Consider the following 23,781-nt stretch of genomic DNA (forward strand, 5'->3'; position numbering starts at 1 on the left):
AGAGGAAGAGGAGTAGGAGGAAAGGGAAGAGAGAGAAGAAAGGAGGAGAGGAAGAGGAAAGAGGAGAGAAGAAAGAAAGAAAGAAAGAAAGAAAGAAAGAAAGAAAGAAAGAAAGAAAGAAAGAAAGAAAGAAAGAAAGAAAGAAAGAAAGTGGAAGAAGGAAGGAAGGAAGGAAGGAAGGAAGGAAGGAAGGGAACAGATAAGCTAGCATTTCCACTATGCAATGGGAAGAGCTTAACTCCTTAATGCTTTCTGCTATTTTCAGGTGGAGAAAACAAACAAACAAACCAAAAAAATGGCTGTAGCCACTCCAGAATCCAAGAATTCAATAGGGAACTTGGGATGGTTGCTGCTGAGTTTCGATGGAGCTGTGGTCGGTCTTCTTTTAAAAAGCAAGCAGGCCAAGGATGAAAAGAAAAAGAAAAAGGAAACAAAAAACCCACGGCGCAAGAAAACATCTCAGCGTAAAGCATCTTGGAGCATCCAGCCGCAGGGAGGCTGTCCAGGGGAAGGAGGTGGGTTGCAGAGCCTCTCTCTCCCCCCCTCTCTCTCATTCTCTTGAGCAGGAGGATTGGCAGGCAACCCTGGGGGGGGGGGGAGGTTCCAGGGCTCAGGCCTTGCTCTCCTCCACTTTGACCGCTTGAGGCTTGATGGCGCCTGTGCGGACGGGCTTCATCTGACCAGCTGACGGAGGCTCCTGCAGTTTCACGGCTCCCAGGCTTTTGTTCTCGTCCACTCGCTGTTTTGCCTGTCGGTGGAGGCAGAAAGAGGAAGGAAGGAGGAGGAGGAAGAGAAGCGGAAGGGAACAAGGAAGAGTAGAGTAGAGTAAGGGGAAGGGGGAAAGGGAAAGAGGAGGAAGAGAAGGGGAACAGAAAGGAAAGAAGGAAGAGTAGATTAGATTAGATTAGATTAGATTAGATTAGATTAGAGTAGAGTAGAGTAGGGGAAGGGAAGGGAAGAGAATGGAATGGAATGGATAGAGAATAGAGTAGAGTAGAGTAGAGGAGAGTAGAGTAGAGTAGAGCAGAGCAGAATAGGAGTAGTGTAGAGTGTAGAGTAGAGTAGAGTAGAGTAGAGCAGAGCAGAGCAGAATAGGAGTAGAGTAGAGTGTAGTGTAGAGTGTAGAGTAGAGTAGGGTAGGGGAAGGGGAAAGGAAGAGAAGAATAGGGGAAGGGAAGGGAAGGGAATGGAATGGAATGGAAGAGAAGAGAAGAGAAGAGAAGAGAAGAGAAGAGAAGAGAAGAGAAGAGAAGAGAAGAGAAGAGAAGAGAAGAGAAGAAGGAATGAAGGGAAGAAGAGAGAGAGAGAGAGGAAGAAAGACACCGTCAGGCCAAGATTATCTCGAGTTTCCTCCTCCTGTTCTCCCTGTTCCCAGGACTGACTTGCCATTCCTCTCCCGTTCCATTCCTTCCTTCCCCAAGGGAATCCATTTCTTTCCTAAGGTCATCTCCACAATCCTTCACAGAGCTTCAGAGAGTGCTGAGGGGTGGATGGAGAAGGACAGATTAAGTCCTGGACTTCTGCAACACCCAGGAGGTTCTCATTTCCCAGAATCCCCCAGGAGGTCAGGAGACTCGAGAGGACCAAGGCCGACCCACCCACCCACCCCCTCTCCTATGGTCATCGCCTCACTTCTCTGCCTCACTTTTCCTGGTGGGAAAGTCAGCTTACGAGGTTGTAACCACCTCGCAGGACCCATCTCCACTTTACCTGTTGAATGTAATGCCTTTGCACAGAGCTCATGCTGATGGCCGATCCGGAGGGCTTCCCGCTGGGGGTAGCAGAACCGGGCCTGGGAAAGGGGGACAGGGACGGCGGGAGTGGTCGGAGAGGAGAAACAACGCAACATAAACCATCATTTAAAGTCAAGAATGGATCCGGCTTGGTGTGAAAGCAGCCAGCCTGTCCAATAATCCTTAATTCTCTTGTGTTTCACTGGATCAATCCCGCCCTGCCTTTTTCTTCCTAATCAGATAAATCCAAGAATTGTTATTTCACCTGTAAGTATGAGAAGACGGGATGGACCCACCAGGGATGATGCTCTGCTTAGTGTCTGCGAAGGAGAATCCTTTGATTTCCATGTGAGAAGACTAGAAGACAACAACGAGGGGGGAAGCTGGAGTATTTTACTCGCAGGAAAGGGAGAAGTTAAAAGAGATATTTTGGGCTACATAGGGAGTCCTCGACTTACAATTTGTTTAACGACTGAAGTGAACAACGGCACTGGAAAACAAAGTGGCCGATGGGCAGCTTTCTCACAACCCTTGAAGCATCCCCAGGGTCACGTGATCAAACGTGGTTGTTAAGCGAGTTCCCCATTGACTTTACCAATCAGAAGGTCACAAAAAGGGGATTTATGTTACACACACACCCCGGGGACACTGTGAGACCATAAACACGAGCCAGTTGCCAAGCGTCCCAAATTTTGAACACGTGATCATGGGGAGGCTGTGAAGGTCGTAAGTGTGAAAAACGGCCACAGGGGTTGTTTTCCAGGGTTGTTATAACTTCAAATGGTCACTAAATGAATGTCAGCCAAGGACTGGCGTTGATCCCTTTAACAACTGCCAGTTGTAAAATCAGATCCGGTCCTGTGGGTGCTTTGACTTCCGCTCGTCAAATTCTCCACCGCGGTTGTAAGTCAAGGACTACCTCAAACCCAGAGACGGAGTCCCTACTTACCTCCCTGTTTGTAACCAGGGCAGATGGCTGGGAGTTGGGAGACAGGATCCTACGTGGGGCTCCAACTGGGAGATTCTGTCCTTGGGGCAGGTGCATGGACTGGGATAACACAAGAGGCTGTTGGCCAGATCCGTAACGGGCCATCGGAAGCTGGGATCCTGGAATTGACATGGTTAGCTGTGGATAGATAAGCAAGAAGGAGTCACTTGATTTGGGTCTTCTAATATATATTTCTTTCGATTCTTGAATTTGAAGGGAATCAAAACCAAGGGAAGCGTTAACACCGCTTTATGAAGCCTTGGTTAGACCACGCCGGGTTTACCGCATACCACATTACCAAAAAGGGACGTTGGAAAGGAGTGGAGAGGAGAGCAACGAAGATGATTAAAAGGACTGGAGACTGAAACCTATGAGGAACGGTGGCAAGGGTCCTGGGACCCCATCCTGACCTGCTGGAGCTGCGAGTCCATCATCTGCGATGCCTGGTTGAGCTGACCCTCGTAAACCAGAGCTTGGCTGCCGCCGACGGTTTGGTAGGGGGTGCCCGACTGTGTCTTCACCATCTCCAGGGGCTGCATTCCTGGGAAGGCGGAGTAGGGCGCCTTCAAGGCCGTGCCTCCCGTCAGGACCATGGTGCTGGGCTGGGATAAGCTGGGGTGCATGTAGACCTGAGACCTTGTGGAGAGAAAAGCAGCATATAAGGAAGGAAAGAAGAAAGGAAGGAAGGAAGGAAGGAAGGAAGGAAGGAAGGAAGGAAGGAAGGAAGGAAGGAAGGAAGGAAGGAAGGAAGGAAGGAGAACCTCCACTATCTGTTTCATCTTGACAATTATTCTACTAGTGCAGGAGTGGGAATGGTGACATCAGTCAGTGGTGAAGCCACTGAGTAAGGACTCATCCTGTTACCTAAAGGGAGGGATGGAGCTGTAGATCTCCTGGGACTGTGAAACTGGAAGGCCGCCCCTCAACCCGAGCTGTGCCTGGGCTTGCAATGAAGTGTGGAGGGAGAGTGGAATTTGCTGAGCAGCAGCTGCCTAAGAGAGGGAAAGAACAAAAACACCAAGGATGAAATCGAAGCAGGAAGGACCCATCATCAAGGCCAACCTGGGATGGATGGACTTCCACACAGAATCCTCAGCTGTGTCTAGGCGGGTTGAGGAAATCTGGGCCCTGAAGTCCACACGTATGGAAGAGGCCTTTCAGCTCCCAGAATCCTCAGCCGTGACCAGCCTGGTTGAGGAATTCTGGGGGTTGAAGTCCACATCTGGAGAGCATCAAAGGCCACAGGCTTAAAGGGCCCTTCCCCGCAAACCTGGACCAAAATATCCCATACCTCCTCAACTTTTGTTGAATTTTTGAGTTAAAATTTGAGTTGAATTCTTGCTCAAAACATAACCCAAAGTTGATTGGTGGAGATGCAGGTCTTTACACAGGACACACACACACACACACACACACAGACACACACACACAAAGCAGCGACTTGCCTGTTGGTAGCCTTGTTGCTGAGGTATTGTCGGGGGAACAAGTCGTGGCTGGCTGGCAAACACATGTCCATCTAAATACAAGGGTGTGATGTGGTTACCTAGAATGGGTGGGAAAAGAAGCAGGAGGTTAATTTTGTCCCTACCGGATGACAGTTGAAGACTTTGCAAATCTTGGTCTACTTAAAGGTGCAAAGGACCCTCCCCAGTTTGAACATGGCAGCAGAACCAGGAGTCTCTCAGCCAAAGAATCTCGTCAAATGCCCTTTGACTGATTGCACGGCCAGGGGTTCAGTAGGATCCATTGGAAACATCATAGAGACTACAACAGGAAGCTTTCAATGTAGCTTGCACGAGCCCTTCTGTTATGCTATGTGGAAATCGTTATCTACGAATTCTTCCCACCCCTCTACAAGTCTCGAAGAAGGGACGACGCACCTGGGATCGAAGCCGAAGGCGCCACAGAGGCCACGGGCATCGGCGGGACAGAAACACCCCCAAAGGTGCTGTAGCTGACCCCACTGGAAGCCCCAATGCTGGATGTAGGCTGAATGCCCGAGCCAACACCTCCAGGGGAGCTCTGTTCAGGAAGGCTGGGGGAGTTTTCCCACGCCTTTCGGGCCGACTCCATCTGCAAGGGGGAGAAAGGAATTAGTACTGTAGCATCCAAAGGGCAGGTCGGAAAGGTGAGCACTATGATAACACTGCATTCCTGTAGGAGAAACTGGGGGTGGAGTTAAAAGATGAATCAGCCTAGAATCCCTACGTAGTCACAAGCGAACTAAGTCCCTTTGAATTCAATTGACCTTTATCTAATTCTTAGCAGGCGTTAACCATTATTAGCAGTAAAAGGAAACCAGGCCGCCAAAGAATACGGTGACTGGACACCATTCAAAGCTGACACCGGTCAGACCATAGAACAACTCAAAGGAGTAGTGAAAATGTGGGGAGACCTGGCCCACAGAATTGCAAAGAGTCGGACACGGCTAAATGGATATCGTTTCGTATTTCTTAACTGCCCATCTTCCTCAGAAAGGGAGGCGACAGTGGTCCATCATTGGCAGGGGCACCTGTCCATCATTGGCTGCAAGCAAAATGTCCCCCCACCCTTTTGTGATTTATTCCCATCCTCCAAAACTTACTTTGAGGGTCAGATCTGCCGTCGGATAAGACATGTTTAAGCTGATGCAACGGGGAAGTTGATGGTCTCTTCGAATAACAGGGAGGGACTGCGTGAGTCCAGGCTGTTGAGACATAAATGGGATAAAAATTAAAACATTGTTAGATTTAGCCATTTATGGAAAAAAAAGAGCCCCAGCTAATTGCCAGCAACTTATTGGTAGAAACCTAATATTACAGTCAAGCAGAATTAACAGTAAGTAAAGGAGTAGGCTGGGAGATAAGTTCTTAAAGAGACTGTGGAGCAACAAACACAGGAACTCACACAAACGCATACACAGATCACATTTTAAGCCATGTGTACATTTTCCTAATGACATGGAAGATCTGCACTTTATTTCCAAAAGGAGGAAGTAGAGAAGCTAAAGAAGAAGAAGAATATAATAAGAAAAGTTGAAAGAGAAAGGGAAAATAAAGAAGGAAGGGAAAAAAGAGAAGACGAAGAAGAAAATGGAGAGGAAAGAGAAAAATGAAAGAGAAGCAAAGGACGGGAAAGAGGTGGAGAAGCTGGGAAGCTGAAGATAAAGAAAATAGGAGAAATTGAAGAAGAAAACGGAGGGGAGAGAAGAAGAAAACACGAAGAAGAAAAAGAGGGAAAGAGAAGATGGGGACAAAAAAGAAAGGGAAGAAAGAGTAGAGAGGGTGTAGTGGAAGATGGTGAAGAAGAGAGCAGTAAAACGTGAAGGAAGAGAAAATGAAGAAGAGAGGGAAAAGATTTAGAAGCAGAAGAAGAAGAGTGGAGAAAAGCAGAACATCAACCACAAAATATTCTTACGTTGCTGGCCAGCACGTTGTGTAATTTCGCAACCGGGTTGGCTGGCGTGCCAGGAGCAGAGCCAGGAGGGAGACTGAAGTCTGAATCCTGCAACAAATTTGTCTCTTTTATCAAACCAACCCTCCACCTTGCAACTGGAAAGCAAGGGTGGTTAAATCTCCCAGAGGGAGGGGTGTGCGGAGCAAATGCACCTTTTGATTTGTGGGTCCTTCGCCCACCCGCTTACTCCTTAGGGAGCAAAAAGGCAGGGGAGGAGAATTGGGGAGGGGGCCGGACCCTCAATGAAACCGCGGAGAAGGGACGTGGGGCGGAGGAGAAAGCCAGAGAGAGGTCCAAGAAAAGGAAGAAGGGAGCGCAAACCATTCTCACTTTAGGATTCACTCCGAATTCAATGGGCGGCACAGGAAGAACCGGGTCCACGTGAATCTCCACCCCGTTGACGGGGGCCATGTTGCCCTCCAGGCGCTCGGCCCCTTCCGAGCCTTTCCGGTTCTTCAAGGAGCGCTCGTTCCCGATGGGCCCCGGTTTGTGGTCCTTGGCGGGAGCCAGGCCTTGTTCCGAATCCTGGGCAAGAAAACAGAGAGGCTGAGACGGAGGGAGGGAGGAAAAAGAGGGGATAGGAAAAAAGGGAAAGCGGGGAGAGAGGGGGTGGGAAAAGAAAAAGGAAGGAAGAGAGGAACGGGTGGAAAAAGAAGAGTGGGAAACACAAAAAAGGGAAGGGAGGGAGGGAGGGAGGGAGGGGAAAAGAGGAAAGGGAAGAGAGGCAGGGATAAAAGGAAGGAAGGAAGGAAGGAAGGGGAAAAGAGGAAAGGGAAGAGATGCAGGGATAAAAGGAAGGAAGGAAGGAAGGAAGGGGAAAAGAGGAAAGGGAAGAGATGCAGGGATAAAGAGGGAAGGAAGGAAGGAAGGAATAAAAGGAAATAAAGGAAGCCACTTTTTGCTTCATTGTTAAGACAGCCAACAGGCCAAAACAGGACCCCAGACGCAAAAGGTCATCCCTCCACACCTCCATTAGCTCTGCTTCCATCCTCAACTTCCATCTGTCCCCAATTTTACAGAAACACCTTTTGAATGCTCAAAAAACGGCACGGGGTTTTAGTGTCCTTTGGTTCAGATAGAGCTTCTACACTTACACGTATTTCTCTCCCCCCCCCCAAGAAAGCCGGCACTACACCTGACCCAGAGGGTCTTCCACCAGAGACCCAATAAGCCCAAGCCCCCTCCTCCTCAATGCCTCCCCCGCAACAACTAGAGCCAAACTCTGCTACACAGGACTAGGAACATGGTTACCTTTTTATCCAACTGCTTTGGAGCCGGTTCTTTCGGTCCGTCTCCCTTGGCCTCCCCCAGCCCACTTCCGCTCATCTCCTCCGGCTTGAGGGTGCCGTACGGAGAGCTGCGCTGGGAGGAGGTGGCCGAGGATTCCCGCGACTCCGCGCTCAAATCGATGCCGCTGTCCCCCTGGCTGCCTTTGAAGCCCTGCGGGAAAGCGAGCGGGCAGAGTGAGACCCCCCCAAAGCCACCTTCGCCTTAACCGGCTAAATTTAAAACGCCAACCCGTTTTCAACGGTTTACCATTTAAATCAAAAGCCAAAACTGAATTCTAAATCAAGATTTAAAAAGGGTTAAAATCTCTTTCCCGTGGAATTCCATTCTACAGGAAGTCCTCGACTTACAGGAATTCGTTTAGCGATTGTTCCAAGATACAAAGCAACTATATGACCGTTTTTTTCACACTTAACCATTGCACCATGGTCACGTGATCAAAATTCGGACGCTCAGCAACTGGCTCATATTTATGATGGTCACAGCATCCCAGGGGGGTCATGAGATCCCCCCTTTTGAGAACTTCTGACAAGCAAAGTCAACGGGGAAGCTGGATTCATTTAATGACCATGTTATTAACTTAACAACAGCAATGCTTCGCTCAACAATTGTGGCGAGAAAAGTCATAAAATGGGGAAAGAAAATCATGCTTTGGGGCTCATTTGTGGTTTTAAGTTGAGAACTATCTGCAGAAGCAAAATCTGAAAACGTCGTTATCTAATTTCTGGCCATTTTTTTTAATGGCTTTTAGCGAGTCGACTTGTGTGGTGGTGCTGCGAAAAGGGCAAAGGCGATCTCTGAGCCAATGAAGAATTAAGCTTCAAGGGTGCTGCTCTGATCGGCCGAGATCGGCTGAACAAGTCCCTCATGCCAATCGTTATGAACCCCCCAACTCTCCTTGCCATGGGAGAATGTCGGCTTGGGCGCCACTGACCTCCGCAGAGCTGGACTCGTTTCCGATAAAGGTGCCGATGGGCTTGTTCCAGGAATCGGGAGTGGAGGACTGAACGGACAGCGCTGTCGGGAAAGGAGAGACAGGAGGAGTTAAGATATTTCCTTATAGATGTTTCATTAACATCATCGCTGTTAGGAGGGAGATGTGTGTGGAGAGGAGGACGAGAAAGAGAAGGAGAAGGAGAAGAGGGAGAGGAGGGAGGAGAAGAAAGAAGAAAGGAGAAGAGAAGGAGGAGGAGGAGAAGAAGAAGAAGAAGAAGAAGAAGAAGAAGAAGAAGAAGAAGAAGAAGAAGAAGAAGAAGAAGAAGAAGAAGAAGAAGAAGAAGAAGAAGAAGAAGAAGAAGAAGAAGAAGAAGAAGGAGAAGAAGAAGAAGAAGAAGAAAGGAGGAAGGGGAGGAGAAGAGGGAGGAGGAGGAGGAGGAGGAGGAGGAGGAGGAGAAGAAGAAGAAGAAGAAGAAGAAGAAGAAGAAGAAGAAGAAGAAGAAGAAGAAGAAGAAGAAGAAGAAGAACAAGAACAAGAACAAGAAGAACAAGAACAAGAAGAACAAGAACAAGAAGAACAAGAAGAACAAGAAGAACAAGAAGAACAAGAAAAGAAGAAGAAGAAGAAGATGTTCCTTTATTGGCAATTAAAATCTTTCCAGCTGTTAAAATAGGAGGAGGAGATCGAGATCAATGGTGGGGTCCTTGGTACTCTCTGAGCTTTTCTTGCAGACGTTTCATAACCCATCAGAAAGATCTGATCCTCTGCACAGCGGCATCCGGGTTCAAATGCCAAACGGCAGGAAGAGCCCCTAACTTGGGTTCACCTGCGCTGTTGGTCTCCCAAATCTCCGTCCCCAAGGTGTTTCGCGGCACCGAGACGTCCCCTTGTTCAAGGCACAGGCTGTTCTGTTTCTTGGCAAAGCGAGGTGGGATGCGCGACTGAAGGAGGCGGCCTTTCGCCGGAGCCTATAAAATGAGAAAAGAAAGAAAAAAACAAAACGGCAAGAGTTAAGATTCTTCCCACATTTGGAGCAGCCGATTTCCTAAATCCTCCTGGTTCAGGGACCGACTTTCTCACCTGTGCGGCTTGTTCTTTCTTTCTCCGTTCCTCTTCCAGCAGCCGTCGCTGTTTCTTCGTCAGGACCTCGATGAAGCCTTCGCTGTTCATCTGCCCCACTTCGGAGTCCTCCCCGGGTCCCGGCCCACGGCTGTCCATCACACCATCTGCGCAATGGCACACAAGCATTTGGGCAAAGGCTTATTAGTTTTCCCTTTTCCCCAAAATAGGAAGAGGGGTGTGTGTGTGTGTGTTGGATACGTCCGCCACCTTATTTATAAAAATAAGAAAGGCCGGATGCAAGTAAACAAAATGATAAAGGAAAAATAATAATAACAAAGCACCGAAAGAACCTTGCAAGTTTCTTTCTGCGAAGGAGGACCGGTTTCTCCCCGGCACCCTTGGAGGGACTTACTTCCGTAGCTCAGCTCGAATGGACCCAAGGTCTCTCCCGCCTGGCTGGCTTGAGGGATTGAAGACTTAAGATCCTTCTCTTGCCTCTTCTCCAGGTTCTCGGCCCCATTCAGGTTGGAGTGAGACCCGTAAGCGGAACGGTTTCGTCCAGGACTGCCGTTGTCAAGGACGCCGTTTTCTTCCGGACATCTGCAAGAAACAGTGGACTGGTTTCCGATTCAATGCAACATTATTTTCATGGGCAGACTCCTGCAGAGAGCAGGAAATAGGCCAAAGAGCCAAGAAGCATTTTTAAAGTCCAAAACTACAACGTGGTATAGGGGGTCCTTGAGTTATGACTGTAATGGAGCCTGGCCGGTAGGGTTATAAATCATGACAACTGTAAATCGACAAGTTAGACCGGTGGTTCTCAACCTGAGCAACTTTTAAGATGGGTGAACTTCAACTCCCAGAATTCCCTAGTCAGAATTCTGGGGACTTCTGGGAGCTGAAGTCCACGCAATCTAAAGGTTGAGAGAGATTGGGCTGAACTATGAGGTCCACTCTGTATTAAAATACTGTCTCTGTTTACTGAAGGGGGACCCCATTGCTTCTCAACCTTAGTAACTTTGATATATGTGGACTTCAACTCCCAGAATTCCCTAGCCAGACTATGCTAGCTGGGGACTTCTGGGAGCTGACGTCCACGCAATCTAAAGGTTGAGAAAGATTGGACTGTGAGGCCCACTCCGTAATCAAATATTCTCTCTCTTTTCTTAAGGAGGACACCAGTGCTTCTCAATCTGAGCAACTTTAAGATGTGTGGACTTCAACTCCCAGAATTCCTCAGCTAGATCATGCTGGGCCGGGAATTCTGGGAGCTGAAGTCCACACCATCTCAAGGTTGAAAAAGACTGAGCTGGAGGACCATGAGGTCCACTCTGTATCCAAACACTGCCTCTCTTTTCTTAAGAAGGGGGAGACGATTACCTTTTGCCCTTCATCTGTAGCCCATTCTGCTGATTCTCATAGTAGGATGCTGGTCGGTTCCCACCAGCTCGTACGGCTTTCTCCCCAAATCCGATGGGGTCAGACTTCCGGCTTTGCCGATCTACCACAGGCCTCTGGCTGGAGAAACTCCTCTTGGCCAGGTCTCTCTTCTCCCCCAAGGTGCTCCCGGGTACCCCGCCATCCAACGGCGCCTCGTTCTCCGAGTTTCCCCCAGCGCTACCACCACCCCTCCTCTCCCGCCTCTCGCTGAAGTCGCTGCTTTCCGAGGCCGTCTCCCACTCTTCGTTGGCGTGATCCGAGGAATTCTGATAGGACAGTTCCGGAGATCTTTGGCTGGAGGAACCGTTATAGTCGGTCGCCATCAGTTGGGCTCTCCTGGGCCACTGGCAAGCGGCAACGTTGGCTCCACCCTCTTCGGGCGTCCACTGACCCACGGACTCGCGTTCCTGCCTCAAGCGCCTGAATCGGGGAGGTTTGTCTTGACGAGGCGGACGCCGCCGACGGAACGGACAGTTCTCCGCGTTTTCGGGATCACCTCCGTAGTCCTCTTCAAAGGCCCGTCGGCTAAACGAGTCCACAGGCTTGTAAGACTCTTGGCTGTAATCTCTCTCGGGTGGACGCCTGATGCCAAAGGCATCCAGAGGGGCGTTGTGGCCGTAGTCTTGCCAAGTATTTACACCATTCCTGCCCTGCCATTGGGAAGACTCCTTAGCAACGAATCCTCGTCGCCCATAAGTGGAGTTGCTCAATCTTGGGGGTAGCGATCGCCCAAAAGCTCGCGGGTTTCTCAACTTGGCATCCTGATCATCTGAATAGATCTTATTGGATCTCCAGGAGTCACGGAAATCCCCTTTCTTGAGGTCACCCTCTTCTCTTTCTGCCAGGGAACCTTCGTTATTATTCTCAGAGGTCCTCTGACGCCGGCGCTTTGGCAGTTCCTCGTACTCGGAGCCTTCGCTGTGTGTCTCGCTTGCAATCCGACGCCTGGGCTTTCCCCGCGGGAACTCCTCCACCTGGCTGAACTCTCTCAAGGCTCGCCCTCGGCTACTTCTTGGAGGACCACTGACGTTGCTGCTGTTGTAACCGCCTCTGAGATTCCCACTACCACCACCACTAGCAGGAGCCACACCTCCACACCCCACCGGGTTGCTCCGGCCTCGGAACGTGAATTCTCGGAAGCCGCGTCCACGGCCTCGTCCTTGCCCCCGTCCACCGAAGGCCTGTTCCTCATCAATGAAGATCCAGTTGTTTCTTTTAGTCAGGGGAAGCTCAGCAGACTCCCTTGACTGATTCTTGCCCTCCCAGTCCTTGACTAGCTTCTCGTTCTCTTTGCTATCATCCTCGTCGTTTTCGCGAGGTCTCTCGTCCTGGACAGGAGTTTGTGGGGAGCATTTTTCATCCCATGTGCGGTAGCGAGCAGAGTGGACAATCCCGCCAGGATTGGTCTCCTCTGACGCCTTCGGTGCAGGGGCCTTTTCCTTAACTGGCTGGGAAGTCTCTCTGCTCTCGACCTTCACTTTTTCCAGTTCTTTCTCCTTCTCTTCCACCTTGAGAGCCTTCAGGACCGGCTTCTTAATTGGACCAGATCGACGAGTTCTGCTCGTCTGCTCTTGCTGCTGTGGTGGTTGACTGTTGCCGTTTCGGTTCTCGGGGGTCGTCCATCCAGTTCCAGGGTTGGCTTGCTTACTGGCAGATCCTTCCTTCTTCCACATCTCAGAGCCAAACAACGAGTCCTCCTGGAACATCTCTTCTTTCCCTGAAGATGACTCTTCCAAGGTTTTGGAAAAATGGCTCATCTCCCAACCGTTGTATTCAGACTTTTTTTCATCCGGAATGGAACTGGACTCCAAGGGAGAATTCAACAGGCTCCTATCACAAGGATCAGAAAGGTCAGAGCCACACTCCGGGGGGTGAAAGATGCGTTCTTGGGGTGCCCTTTGAGCGGGACTGAGGCATCGGTCAAAATTTCCCTGGGGCTTCTTCTCAAAGGAGCTCAAGTAGTCTTCTCCAACTTCTTCGAAGAAGTCACGTTGGGTGTTTAGCCCTGATGGCGCAGAGTAAGAATTCTCAGCCCTGTAAAAAGGACCCCCAAAAGAAGGAATTCCATGTAAGGAGCTGGGGAGCAGGAAATACATACATACATATATACATATACATATATATATACATAGTATTTTATTTTGGCAGCAAGATCGCCAAAAAAAATAATTCGCTTCATGATTTACACTGTCGATTTATAAGGCAACACAACTGAACACTGATTCCAAACCATCTCCCAGCCAAAAAATAAAAATCAAGGAATAAAACTGATGGCAGCCCCATTATAGGTAGATTTGATTTAGCAAATGCCTCGTTTAGTGACCTTAGGCAGTCATGTAGAGATGAAAAAGTCCCTTCGTGAACAATCCTCATTTTTAATGACCTTTGCAGGTCTTTAAAGCAAAGGAAAGCTGAAGCAAGATAATAAGCAAGGGTGGTTTCACTTAGCAACTACTTCATTTAACGACCAGGTTTCCAATCCCCAACATGGTCATTAAATGAGGACTACTTATATTTAGCCTCTTAAACTCCATCTTGGTGGGCCTACACTTACCTGGAATGTAATCCTTCCTCTGTCCCACACTCTGCTTGCCTTGGCTGGGAAACAGAACTTCCCGGACCCCAGATGGAAGCAGCTTCCCCTTTTCTCTCCTGCAGCCCCAGAGATTGGCAGCTCTGCTCCTCCGATGGGCAGCTACCCCCATTCACGGAATCTGGTTGCATGGCCGGCTTCATAATCCCTAGTCGGGTTAGAGAGAGAAAATAGATCGTGCTCAACGATGCTTAATCGTAAGAAATAAGAGAGTCCATATTTAAATCCTTTCTCTGATGACACAGAAGCTGAGTCAATGCAAGCCAAGTCAAATCAAACCGGATTTTATTACAGTTTTAAAGCAGTACAGAAGCCGATGGATGGATGGGATAGGAGAGAGAGAGAGAGAGAGAGGAAGACATGGATGGATGGATGGATGGAGGATGGATTAATATATGAGATCGTGAAAGAGACACAGAGACGGAGACAGAGAGAGAGCACGTACTGATGGTTGAATAAAAGACATGAATGGGTGGATAGATGGACATCAAGGGATGGATAGGTGGATGGATGGATAGATGGAGGAAGGATGGATTAATATATGAGATCGTGAAAGGGACACAGAGATGGAGACAGAGAGAGAGCATGGACTGATGGTTGGATAAAAGACATGAATGGGTGGATAGATGTATAGATGGAGACAAGAGGACATCAAGGGATGGATAGGTGGATGGATGGATGAAATGCCTAGATAGACATAATGATGATAGGTAGATAAGATGGAGAGACAGAGATAGAAGACATGGATTGATGTATGGATGGACCAAAGATGGCTGGATTGATAAATGATAGAGATAGATAGATGCTAGATAAATATGCCCTATGAGATGAAGAGAGAGATAAGACTTGGATGGACAGAGTGATGGATGGGTGAGTGGGTAGATGAAGACATAAGTGGATGGATGGACATATAAGCCTTAATGAAAAAAAAGAAAAAAGACGAACAAAAAAAAAAAATAGGGAAAAATGAAAATAAAAGATTAGGAACAAATAGGAAATGTACAAGCATCGTACAATTAAAACTTTCTATATTTCATATACACTTTACCAGATGGATGAAGGGATGAAGGGTAGAAATCTACAGGGGGGCGTCCTGGAGTGACCCGAGGGTCCATGTAAGAAGGCATCATCAACCATCGAGGATCGAACCCCAACATCTGTGGGTGGGCCGGGTAGAAAGTCCGCGGAGGATGGGAAGAGGGTGGATAGACCTGGGAAGGTGGCCAGTTTTGCATTTTGTAGAGCTGGTCCTGAAAAGAAACATGGAAAAATAATTAACCAGCCATCGTAGCAATGCTGAGAATTCAGGCTGTCTGACCTCAGAGGCTGCTCAGCTCAACTGCAACTCACCAGTAGCTGTGTAAAACCCCCAAAGGACTGACAAAAACGGTACGAGAAAAGTTATTTGGTTATTGAAACAAACACCACGTTGTTTCTCTTACTTGTTGCTTTCTCTGGAATCGTGGCGGGAGCAGCTTAGGGAATTTGCCAAATTCCTGCATGGGGGAGACAGTTTCGCGCAGCTCCTCCTCGCTGCTACTCCGGAGAGCTGTTGAGGCAACTGTTGGGGTCTCCTCATCCACGTAACCAGAAGGGGATTCCTGGGTATGAGCTTCAGGGACCGCTAAGGAGGAGATAAAGGAGAAGGCAAAAACTGAAAGCTCCCTAAAACAACGGCCTTGCCAAGTAGGCCAGGCAGGAAACACAACAGATAAAGGTATTGTTTGCTTTCGGTTTGAAAGCGGCGACGGTCGTATCGTGGGCCGTTATGACGTGACCTCCATGAGTTGCAAAATGGGTCGTTAGGATGGCTCAGGATTTGATGAGCTGTTTTACAGCGGTCGCAAAGCGAGCACAACGGTCGTTAAGCGAACACTGTGGTCAGTAAGCAGACTAATTTTTCATTGCGGGACGTTTTTGCTGAAAACTGGAAGTAAATGTGGGGAGGGGGTGGTTATTTTTACAAAAACGTCATAAATCAGTCATGTGGCCGGTGGAGTCAAGCAAGTAATTAGCCTGGAGTTGCTGCCATCGATCCAAGCCGGATCCTTCTTAAATTCTGCTAAATCTTATCTAGTGCCGATTTAGTGACTAGACAAGCAAATAAATTATCTTAATTGGAGCTTAGTGAGCAGTCCTGACACAACGGGACCTACACTCCATATTTCATCGTGGCTTTTTTCTGGTTCATCGTGGCTTTTTTCTGGCTAAGAGGTTTGTGGTATCCGAGTTCTATCTGAACCATACACCGATCTGCATGTCCTTACCTCTCCGGGCTGCGTGGCCGTTCTCCGAGACGGTGTTCTTCTCCGAGGCCGAGGCTCGGGGTTCGTCACTCTCTGGGTGTTTGTGACCCTCTCCTGCTTTCTGAGCGAGCTTGCACTTCTGATCCAGCTCCTTCAGTTTCGCCGCACAGGCGGCCAGGCGCTCTTCCCGCGCTCTGCGCTCTTCCTCTTCCCGTCGCCGCCTGGCCCGCTCCACGGCTTCCGACATTTCCGAGTAGACAAACTTCTGCCTCAGGGGCAGGTTCTCTTCTTTCTCTTCCGAACACTGTTGCCGCAGACACGACAGCGGGGGTTTCTGCTCAGGAATTAAGAAGCCAACATCAAACCAGCATCACGACAAAAGGCGAGACGAGGATGCAGAAATCCACAAGCACTTCGAAATACCTGATATTCTGGAAGAGGGGTCCAGCCGTTCAGCTTCCTGGAGGTTGGCAGACTTTCCGACACTTTGTGCATGGACCGAGATAGGCTGGCTGAGTCGTTCCAAGTCTTGGGGTCCTCTGGGGGGTGCCTGGCATCGGTGTTTTCTGCCGAGCTCAACAGAGGCAGCCTTCGGGGATCCCAGCTGTTCCTGCCAATGGAGGCATGGAGCCCTTTTTAATGATTTATTTGTATCTCACTGGTATATTTTATAAGCACACCTAATACTTCTTCCTCCACCTATTTTTCCCACAACAACCCTATGAGGTGGGCTGGGCTTAGAGGGAGTCACCCAGCTAAGGTGCCTAAGGTGGTACTAGAACTCCCAAGGTCACCCAGCTTGCTTTCACTAGAACTTTCCATCTCCTGGTGATTATCCCAAAGTCACCCAACTGGCTTTCATGCCAGAAGTGAGACTAGAACTCACTGACTCCTAGTGATGGGCCCAAAGTCACCCAGCTAGCTTTCACACCTAAGGCAGGACTAGAATGCACCGTCTCCTGGTGATTGGCCCAAAGTCACCCAGACTTTTTTTTTCTACACGAGACACGGTAATCCACGACACGTGGATCTCTTTCCATTTACCATTTCTGCCTTCCATCCTTGGGGTTTTCTTCCTCTTCCTCATCCTCGCTAAACTTCAGTTTTTCGGAATAATCGACTTCGTCGTGAATTCCTAAGAAAGCAAAGGACCGAACGAGGAGAAACAAATCCAACGGTCAGTGTTAATTCATTGTGGACTTACCCACCAAACAAGGAATCTGTCTGTTGTCTCTTTTGCAGAAAACTAAAACCAAAAGCTATTGGTTTCTAAGTCTAGTCTAATTTAGCCTAGCTTAGCGTTGAGCCTAAATCTAAACCTGACCAAATACCATTTGTTTCTAAGTCAAGTCAAGTCAAGTCAAGTCAAGTCTAGTCTAGTCTAGTCTAGTCTAGTCTAGTCTAGTCTAGTCTAGTCTAGTCTAGTCTAGTCTAGTCTAGTCTAGTCTAGTCTAGTCTAGTCTAGTCTAGTCTAGTCTAGTCTAGTCTAGTCTAGTCTAGCTGTAAGCCTAAAACTAACCCCAAAGCCACTGGTTTCCAAGTGCAGCACAGCTAATCCTAATCCTGACTCTAAGACTAATTCCTGACTTTAGCCAAAGGTCATTCATTTTTAAGTCTAGCCTAGGGTCTAGTCTAGAGTCCATAGAACATGACCCCAATGTGGGCATGGAGGCGCTTACCTGCCCATCCGTCCTCCGTGTCATTGTCCAGTTCATCCAGACCTTTCAGGTTCTCTGCATTGATGATGGTCGGTCTGGGGACTCGCTCCCCTGGCGGTCGGACCGGACGAGCTGGCCGTGGAACCCCAAGTCGCTTTTCTTTTCTATCAACCGAGAGAATTTGGGAAACCATTTTGGTGGACAAAAGGGAGAGTGCAAAACCTCTAGGTTGGGACCACAAGCAGCAGAGGCCAAGACGTTGTTCAGCGTTATCTCCAAGAAAGACCTCAAGATCTTTGGCCATCCCCGTTGACTCTGCTTGTCAGACGGTGGCAAAGGGGGACCACGTGACCCCGGGACACCGCAACCGTCATAAATACGAGTCAGTTGTCAAAAGCCTGTTTTGAGCACGTGACCTTGAGGACGATGCAACGTCAAAAACGGCCACAAGTCATTTTTTTTTCCAGTGGCGTTGTAACTTCGAACTGTCACTAAACAAACCGTGCCTCTTTTGCACTAACACAACACACAACTGCAGGATGTGAAAAGCCCTCGCTCCAAGACTGCAAAAAGTTCTTAGGAACAGTACTTGGAAGTTTCAAACGAGACACCCCAGCAATCAGCGCGGCCGAGTTGACAAAAATCTCGTACAACGCTATAGTGTCTGTCGACTTACCCGTCTTGGTCAGTGGGCTGATGTTGTCTGAAGGGGACGCGGGGTTCCAGGCAGAAGGAGGGGAGAGGAAAGGATGCCCGTTCTGGCAAGCTGGGGGTCTCGGCTGGTGGATTTGAACACATCTGAGATGGGAGGGGGGGAAGATATAAAAACAAGGGTTAGAAACGGTTAAGCCCTCCATTTTCTTTCTTTTCTGGGAAGACCACATTCAGGGTGTTCAATCTTATAGACAACCTTCTTTAGAATTAATATACAGTATATTAATATATATTAGAATTAATATATATTAATCTATATATAGTATTTTTGTGAAATATAGATGGGAAAGATTGTAACTTGTTTGCGAACCTGCTGTGTAAGGAGAAGAGAATACATTGGATTTTTGAGGTAGAGGGTGTCCTTGATTTACAATAGTTTATTTAGCGAAGTTACAACGACACTGAAGTGACTTATGACCATTTTTCACGCTTATGACCGTTGCAGCACCTCCTTGGCCACGTGATTTAACTTCGGACGCTTGACAACTGACCCGGGGACACTGCGACCGTCGTAATGACAAGTTAGTTGCCAAGCGGCTGAATTTTGATCACGTGACCACCAGGATGCTGGAAGGATCACTAAATAAACTGTTGTAATTCGAGGACTGCCTGTATTTAACCTGTAGAAACCCCGCAGACGGCTTCCAGCCCTTTATACTGCGGCGGATCAATTGTGAAGGCGTTCAAGAACTTACGAAGGCGGGCAGCATGTCGTGGTAAGTGGGTGGCTGGTACGTGTTGGCCATAAACTGAGACGGTCCTTTGCGAGGAGGCAGAGAAGGACAGGGAGACGGCTCCTTCGGATTGGCACCGCTCGCTGAGGCCGGAGCATCCTCTCCTGCACTGGAGCTCTTGGTAGCCAGCTCAGTTGGGAAGGGGGACAAAGAGGTGGACGAGGTGCTGTTTCTACCACCACCTTCCCTCCAACTTGTGACATCTGAGAGGGAGGGAGGAAGGAAGGGAGAGAGGGAGAGAAAGAAAGAAAGAAAGAAAGAAAGAAAGAAAGAAAGAAAGAAAGAAAGAAAGAAAGAAAGAAAGAAAGAAAGAAAGAAAGAGAAAGGAAAGGAGGGAGAGCAAAGAAAGAAAGAAAGAAAGAAAGAAAGAAAGAAAGAAAGAAAGAAAGAAAGAAAGAAAGAAAGAAAGAAAGAAAGGAAAGGAAAGGAAGGAGAGAGGAAGGGAAGGGAAGGAGAAGGAAGGAAGGAAGGGAAGGGAAGGAGAAGGAAGGAAGGAAGGAAAAAGAAAGGCAAGCAGTAAAAAAAAGAGAAAAAAGACCTAACATTTAAAACTCTGGCGTGCTCAAAACGTCCCTAAACAAATCCACATGGGGAGCTAAACATAGAAAAGAATTTCGGTTTGGATCAGCTTTTGTTCTGTGAGTGATTTTTTCCCCCTCTCCTTTTCATCAGCCTGGAAAGAGGATTAAGACATTGACTTTAATGGGGAAGAAGGGAAGGAAGCAGCAGGCTAAAAAAAGAAAGATGCTTTTTTTGGGGGGGGGAGGGAGGTCCGTCCCACAAAGAAACGGTTGACAGACTGATAAAAGAATGTGTGGAATGCTGAAATGGGTCTTTGGTCTGAGTTCTGAAAAACGGAACCGCCTTGGGAAAACCGAAACGGTTATCCGAGACTTGAAAGAGGGTGTTTGGAATCCAAACAATCCAAAGTTTTTGTAGTCTACTGGGATGGAAACCAAGGCCCACCAAGAACTGGATGGGTCCTTTCTTGGAGACAAAACTGGATGCTGACCCAGAATTATTTGGACCCCCAGAGAAAGCTAACATGGAAGCAGAGTTTCTCAAAACCTCTGGAGGAATCTTCTTTCCACCCCTGGCTTCTCATCCTACTCTCCGATGATTTGGAGAATAGGCTGACCCCCTCCTCTTTGGGGCAGCCCCTCCGTTTTAGTTGTTGAGAACTCTAGTTAACTCCCCAGAAACTATGATTACAATACTATCAGTTGCTGACCGCACCGGAAATTTAGCTTAAGTCTTGTGTATTGGGGGTTTTAAACCCCACCCACCCCCCATTCCACCAATTTGGTCCAGCTCTGGATAAAGTTTCTCCAAGCTTGGTTATCACTCGCTTCCACATGTTCCTGTCCAAGCCACAGCCAAGTCTTCTCTGGTCCCTGGACCAAGTTCCATCTCCATCACCTAGCAACAAGCCTTGGATACCACCTCCATCGACATGGCAACAAAACAATCATACATCTTTTCCCACCGGAGCTTGGGCTTCTGTAGAAATGAACCCAAGTGGATTCCGGGAGCATTTGTTTCTTTTTTTTCCTTCATCTAAAAAGGCACAATTCTCAATATGGATAGAAAATATGTGCCTGGGGAGACACATATTTTGCAAACTGCAAAACTTAGCATGAGATGATCATCGTTAAGACCACAGATCGTGGGCTATTCAGGCTTGGAACTCATGACTAGTTGAGGGATGAGACACCTGCCAGAAGAGCTGCTACTGTATATATAAACAGGGAGCAAGCCACACTCAGTGGCACTGTTGTTGTCACCTAGCTGGGTAATGAAACGTTTGCAAGAAGGCCACCAAGCTCAGAGTTACCATACATAAAGAGGGAGGGAGCCACACTAACACTGATGATGTTATCTAGCTGGGTAATGAAACGTCTGCAAGTAAACAACCAAGTTCAGAGCTACTGTATATAAAGAGTGTGTGAGCCACACTCACTAGCACTGGTGACGTTCCCTAGTTGGGTGATGAAATGTCTGTAAAAAAGCAACTAAGCTCGGAGAGTGCCAAGGATTCCACTCTCCAACCTATTTACTCTTCTATGAGTAAATTACTTGCAATTCAACAGTGAAGCTGAAGTGGGAAGCGCTGGGGAGAAGACTTTGGAGCTTATTTCATCATCAAAAGGGCTAAGGACCCCCCCCCCACTCCCGTCACACAAATACACACGTGGCATTTTCCAGGGAGTTAACATACTCTGGGGGCGGAGGCTTGGTCCGGGCCCATACGACGGATCTAAGACGCCCTTTTCTTTTCCAGACCTGTCCTGCTCTCCAGCTGCTTTCAACGTTGGAAAATCCTCGGGAGAGAAGGATAACAGTCGGTTTGAGACCCTTGAACCTGCAGGAGAGAGAAAGGGATCAGGCTGGTGCCATCCACAAGGCTCATCCTTCCAGCCTGGGAGCGGAAAGACAGGCCTGCCCAAGCACACCTCGCCCGCCCACGGGCGATACCCACCACCTTCTGATCTGGCTGGCTTTCCATTCAGCTGCGCCCATGATTTTATACCACCTGGTGCTGAACTTGTATTCTGCGGAGAAATGAAGAAAAAAAATAGGAGCATTTGCTGGCAGTCCTTATTTATTTATTTATTTATTAAATTTATATACCGCCCTATCTCCCTTACGGGACTCAGGGCGGTGAACAGGCGATACTAAAAACCACGATAATAAATAAATAGTTTCTGTTCTAAAATTGAATTAAATAACAGGCCTGTTCTAAAAACACACCATACAAAAACCCCCACTGAAACATTATCAAACTACGCCAGGCCGGCCGCACGGAATAGATGGGCCTTCAGGGCTCGGCGAAAAAGGCACGGCCTTTTTTGACTCCAAAATTTCCACCGCAGCCTTCCTGGCCCCAGCTCTCTATCCGACAGCTGTCTTCGACCTACCCACCTCCTGGCTGATGGACGGGGTCCGCTTCTGTAAATTGGAGACAGATTTCTGCAAATCCTGCTGCGGCAGCGATTCCTGCGGCTGTGCGGCTGTGCAACTGGAACTGACACACAAAGGGAAGGAGAGAATGACCCAACTGCCCAAAGACCCGGATGGGTTCAGAGGCCATAGTCGCAAATCGGGGTGGGTTGTTGTTTTTTTGGGTCATCTCAAAAAGCTAAAAAAAAGTTGGATTATGCCCACAAGGGCTACAAAAGTGGATGGGAGTCAGCAGAGATGGCTATAAAATGAGTGCTTTAATCAAGGAAAGAGACGCAATTAATTTTGTTTCTACTTGCAAACACCGCTTCTGGTGTGGGTGTGGGGGGGAAATGACTAAACTTCAGATTGTTTTTGGGATGAAGGAGGAAGTTACTTCTTCTGTTTTTTCCCCCCTTTCTTATTTTCTTTTATACTTTTTTTTTTTTTTTGCATTTATTTATTTATTTATTTATTAAATTTATATACCGCCCTATCTCCCTTACGGGACTCAGGGCGGTGAACAGGCGATACTAAAAACCACGATAATAAATAAAGTATTTCTATACTCCTTGCAGTTTGCATGTTTGTTTTTCTTCTTTTGACTTGAAATTCTTAATCAAACTATTTTAGGGGAGAGAGAAAAAAAAAAGCGGGGAAAAGATTCTGTGGCCGTAACCTCCCCTAACAACATCCGCTCCTGAAGCGTCTCCACTCCTGACCTGGCCTACCTCGCAGGGCTGTTCCTTCCAAAGCAGGAAGGGCTCACCTCTTTTGCTCTGGAGGGTCCTGCTTGTTTACCCATCCTGTTCCGTCCTTGGGCACGATGATGATATTGGGGTTGTTTCCTTTATGCTCCGATTTCAGACTTGGCAAGTTGGCCGGGGGGGGCATTCGCCGCGCAGACGCAACTTTCCCGAGACTCTGCAACCCATGTCGAGGAATAACTAGCAAGAATGGAACAGAACAGCGTCACAGAGTGGGGAGGGACCTGGGAGGTCTTCTAGCCCAACCCCTTTATACAGTGACGTTTCAGACAGAGAGAGAGCACGGCAATGATCCATCCGGACCCATTGTTGTTATTGATTTATTAAATTTGTATCTCCCCCACAAGGTGGACTCTGGGCAGCCGATACATTTCAGGTAGTCCTCGGCTTACGACCACAAGTCAATGGGGGAAGATCCACTTAACAACCGTGTCACTAACTTAAGAACTGAGATGATTCAATGGACAACTGTGGCAAGGAATGTTGCAAAACGGGGCAAAAATTCACTTCGCAAATGTCTCACTGAGTCAGAAATTTTTGGGTTCCGTTGTGGTCATAAGTCGAGGACTGCCTGTGTTTATAAGAAAGTTGGAGAAACATGTCCTCCTCACAAACACACTCAGCTTCATCCCAAGTACAACCCAGTCAGATCTGCTGCACCCAAAAGCATTAAAAAAAATTTTTAAATCTCCAGCAGGATCACCTGGTGGTGCCCCATCCATCTCATAACCAGCTTCCCTTCCAAATCCAGATTGGCAGGGGCAAATAATATCAAAAGACGGCTGATTTAAATGCACAATCTCCTCCCACCCACCCACTCACCCCCACCCCCACCCCCCCGAGTTCCCAGTCCTTTCCAGGCTGCTGCTTACTGGTGCTTCTGACTGTTTCTACTGACTTTCCTTTATATTTATCAAACAGGCTGAGGGTCGTGTACTTGGTTTTCCCATCCTTTCCTTTGATTGTTGGCCCCGAACGATCGGACATCTCGATGAAATGTCATCGAGTAAGGAAATTTCTCTGCACCGCTCCTGATCTGCCTGCAGGGAAGAAAAAGTGAGAAAAATAAATATGATGGATGGATGGATGGATGGATGGAAGGAAGGAAGGAAGGAAGGAAGGAAAAGAAGGGAGGGAGGGAGGAGAGAAGGAAGGAAGGAAAAGAAGGAAGGAAGGAAGGAAAAGAAGGGAGGGAGGGAGGAGAGAAGGAAGGAGAGAAGGAAGGAAGGAAGGAAGGAAGGAAGGAA

General features: G+C 48.2%; 1 protein-coding gene and 1 non-coding gene across 2 annotated transcripts; both read right to left on the reverse strand.

The window, feature by feature from the left end:
• Positions 1-610: 610 nt before the first annotated feature.
• PRRC2B (proline rich coiled-coil 2B) lies at positions 611-23,521 on the reverse strand. Its single transcript, XM_029285951.1, is given in 31 exon segments — positions 611-748; positions 1,711-1,792; positions 1,999-2,090; positions 2,683-2,859; positions 3,132-3,357; positions 3,586-3,709; positions 4,163-4,264; positions 4,602-4,794; positions 5,306-5,407; positions 6,118-6,204; positions 6,487-6,681; positions 7,408-7,596; positions 8,378-8,460; positions 9,207-9,348; positions 9,461-9,606; positions 9,855-10,042; positions 10,823-12,916; positions 13,437-13,623; positions 14,524-14,725; positions 14,864-15,099; positions 15,743-16,055; positions 16,145-16,331; positions 16,766-16,856; positions 17,401-17,543; positions 18,056-18,177; positions 18,789-19,030; positions 21,046-21,189; positions 21,307-21,379; positions 21,750-21,852; positions 22,537-22,714; positions 23,407-23,521. Coding segments are annotated over 31 exon segments (6,696 nt in total).
• LOC114923235 lies at positions 4,399-4,485 on the reverse strand. The gene has a single exon (XR_003810593.1). It is a non-coding gene; the product is annotated as a small nucleolar RNA SNORD62 (small nucleolar RNA).
• Positions 23,522-23,781: the final 260 nt, after the last annotated feature.

Source organism: Protobothrops mucrosquamatus, unplaced genomic scaffold (assembly GCF_001527695.2).
Source record: "Protobothrops mucrosquamatus isolate PMUCROS unplaced genomic scaffold, P.Mucros_1.0 scaffold2594, whole genome shotgun sequence".
NCBI classification, from domain to species: Eukaryota; Metazoa; Chordata; class Lepidosauria; order Squamata; family Viperidae; genus Protobothrops; species Protobothrops mucrosquamatus.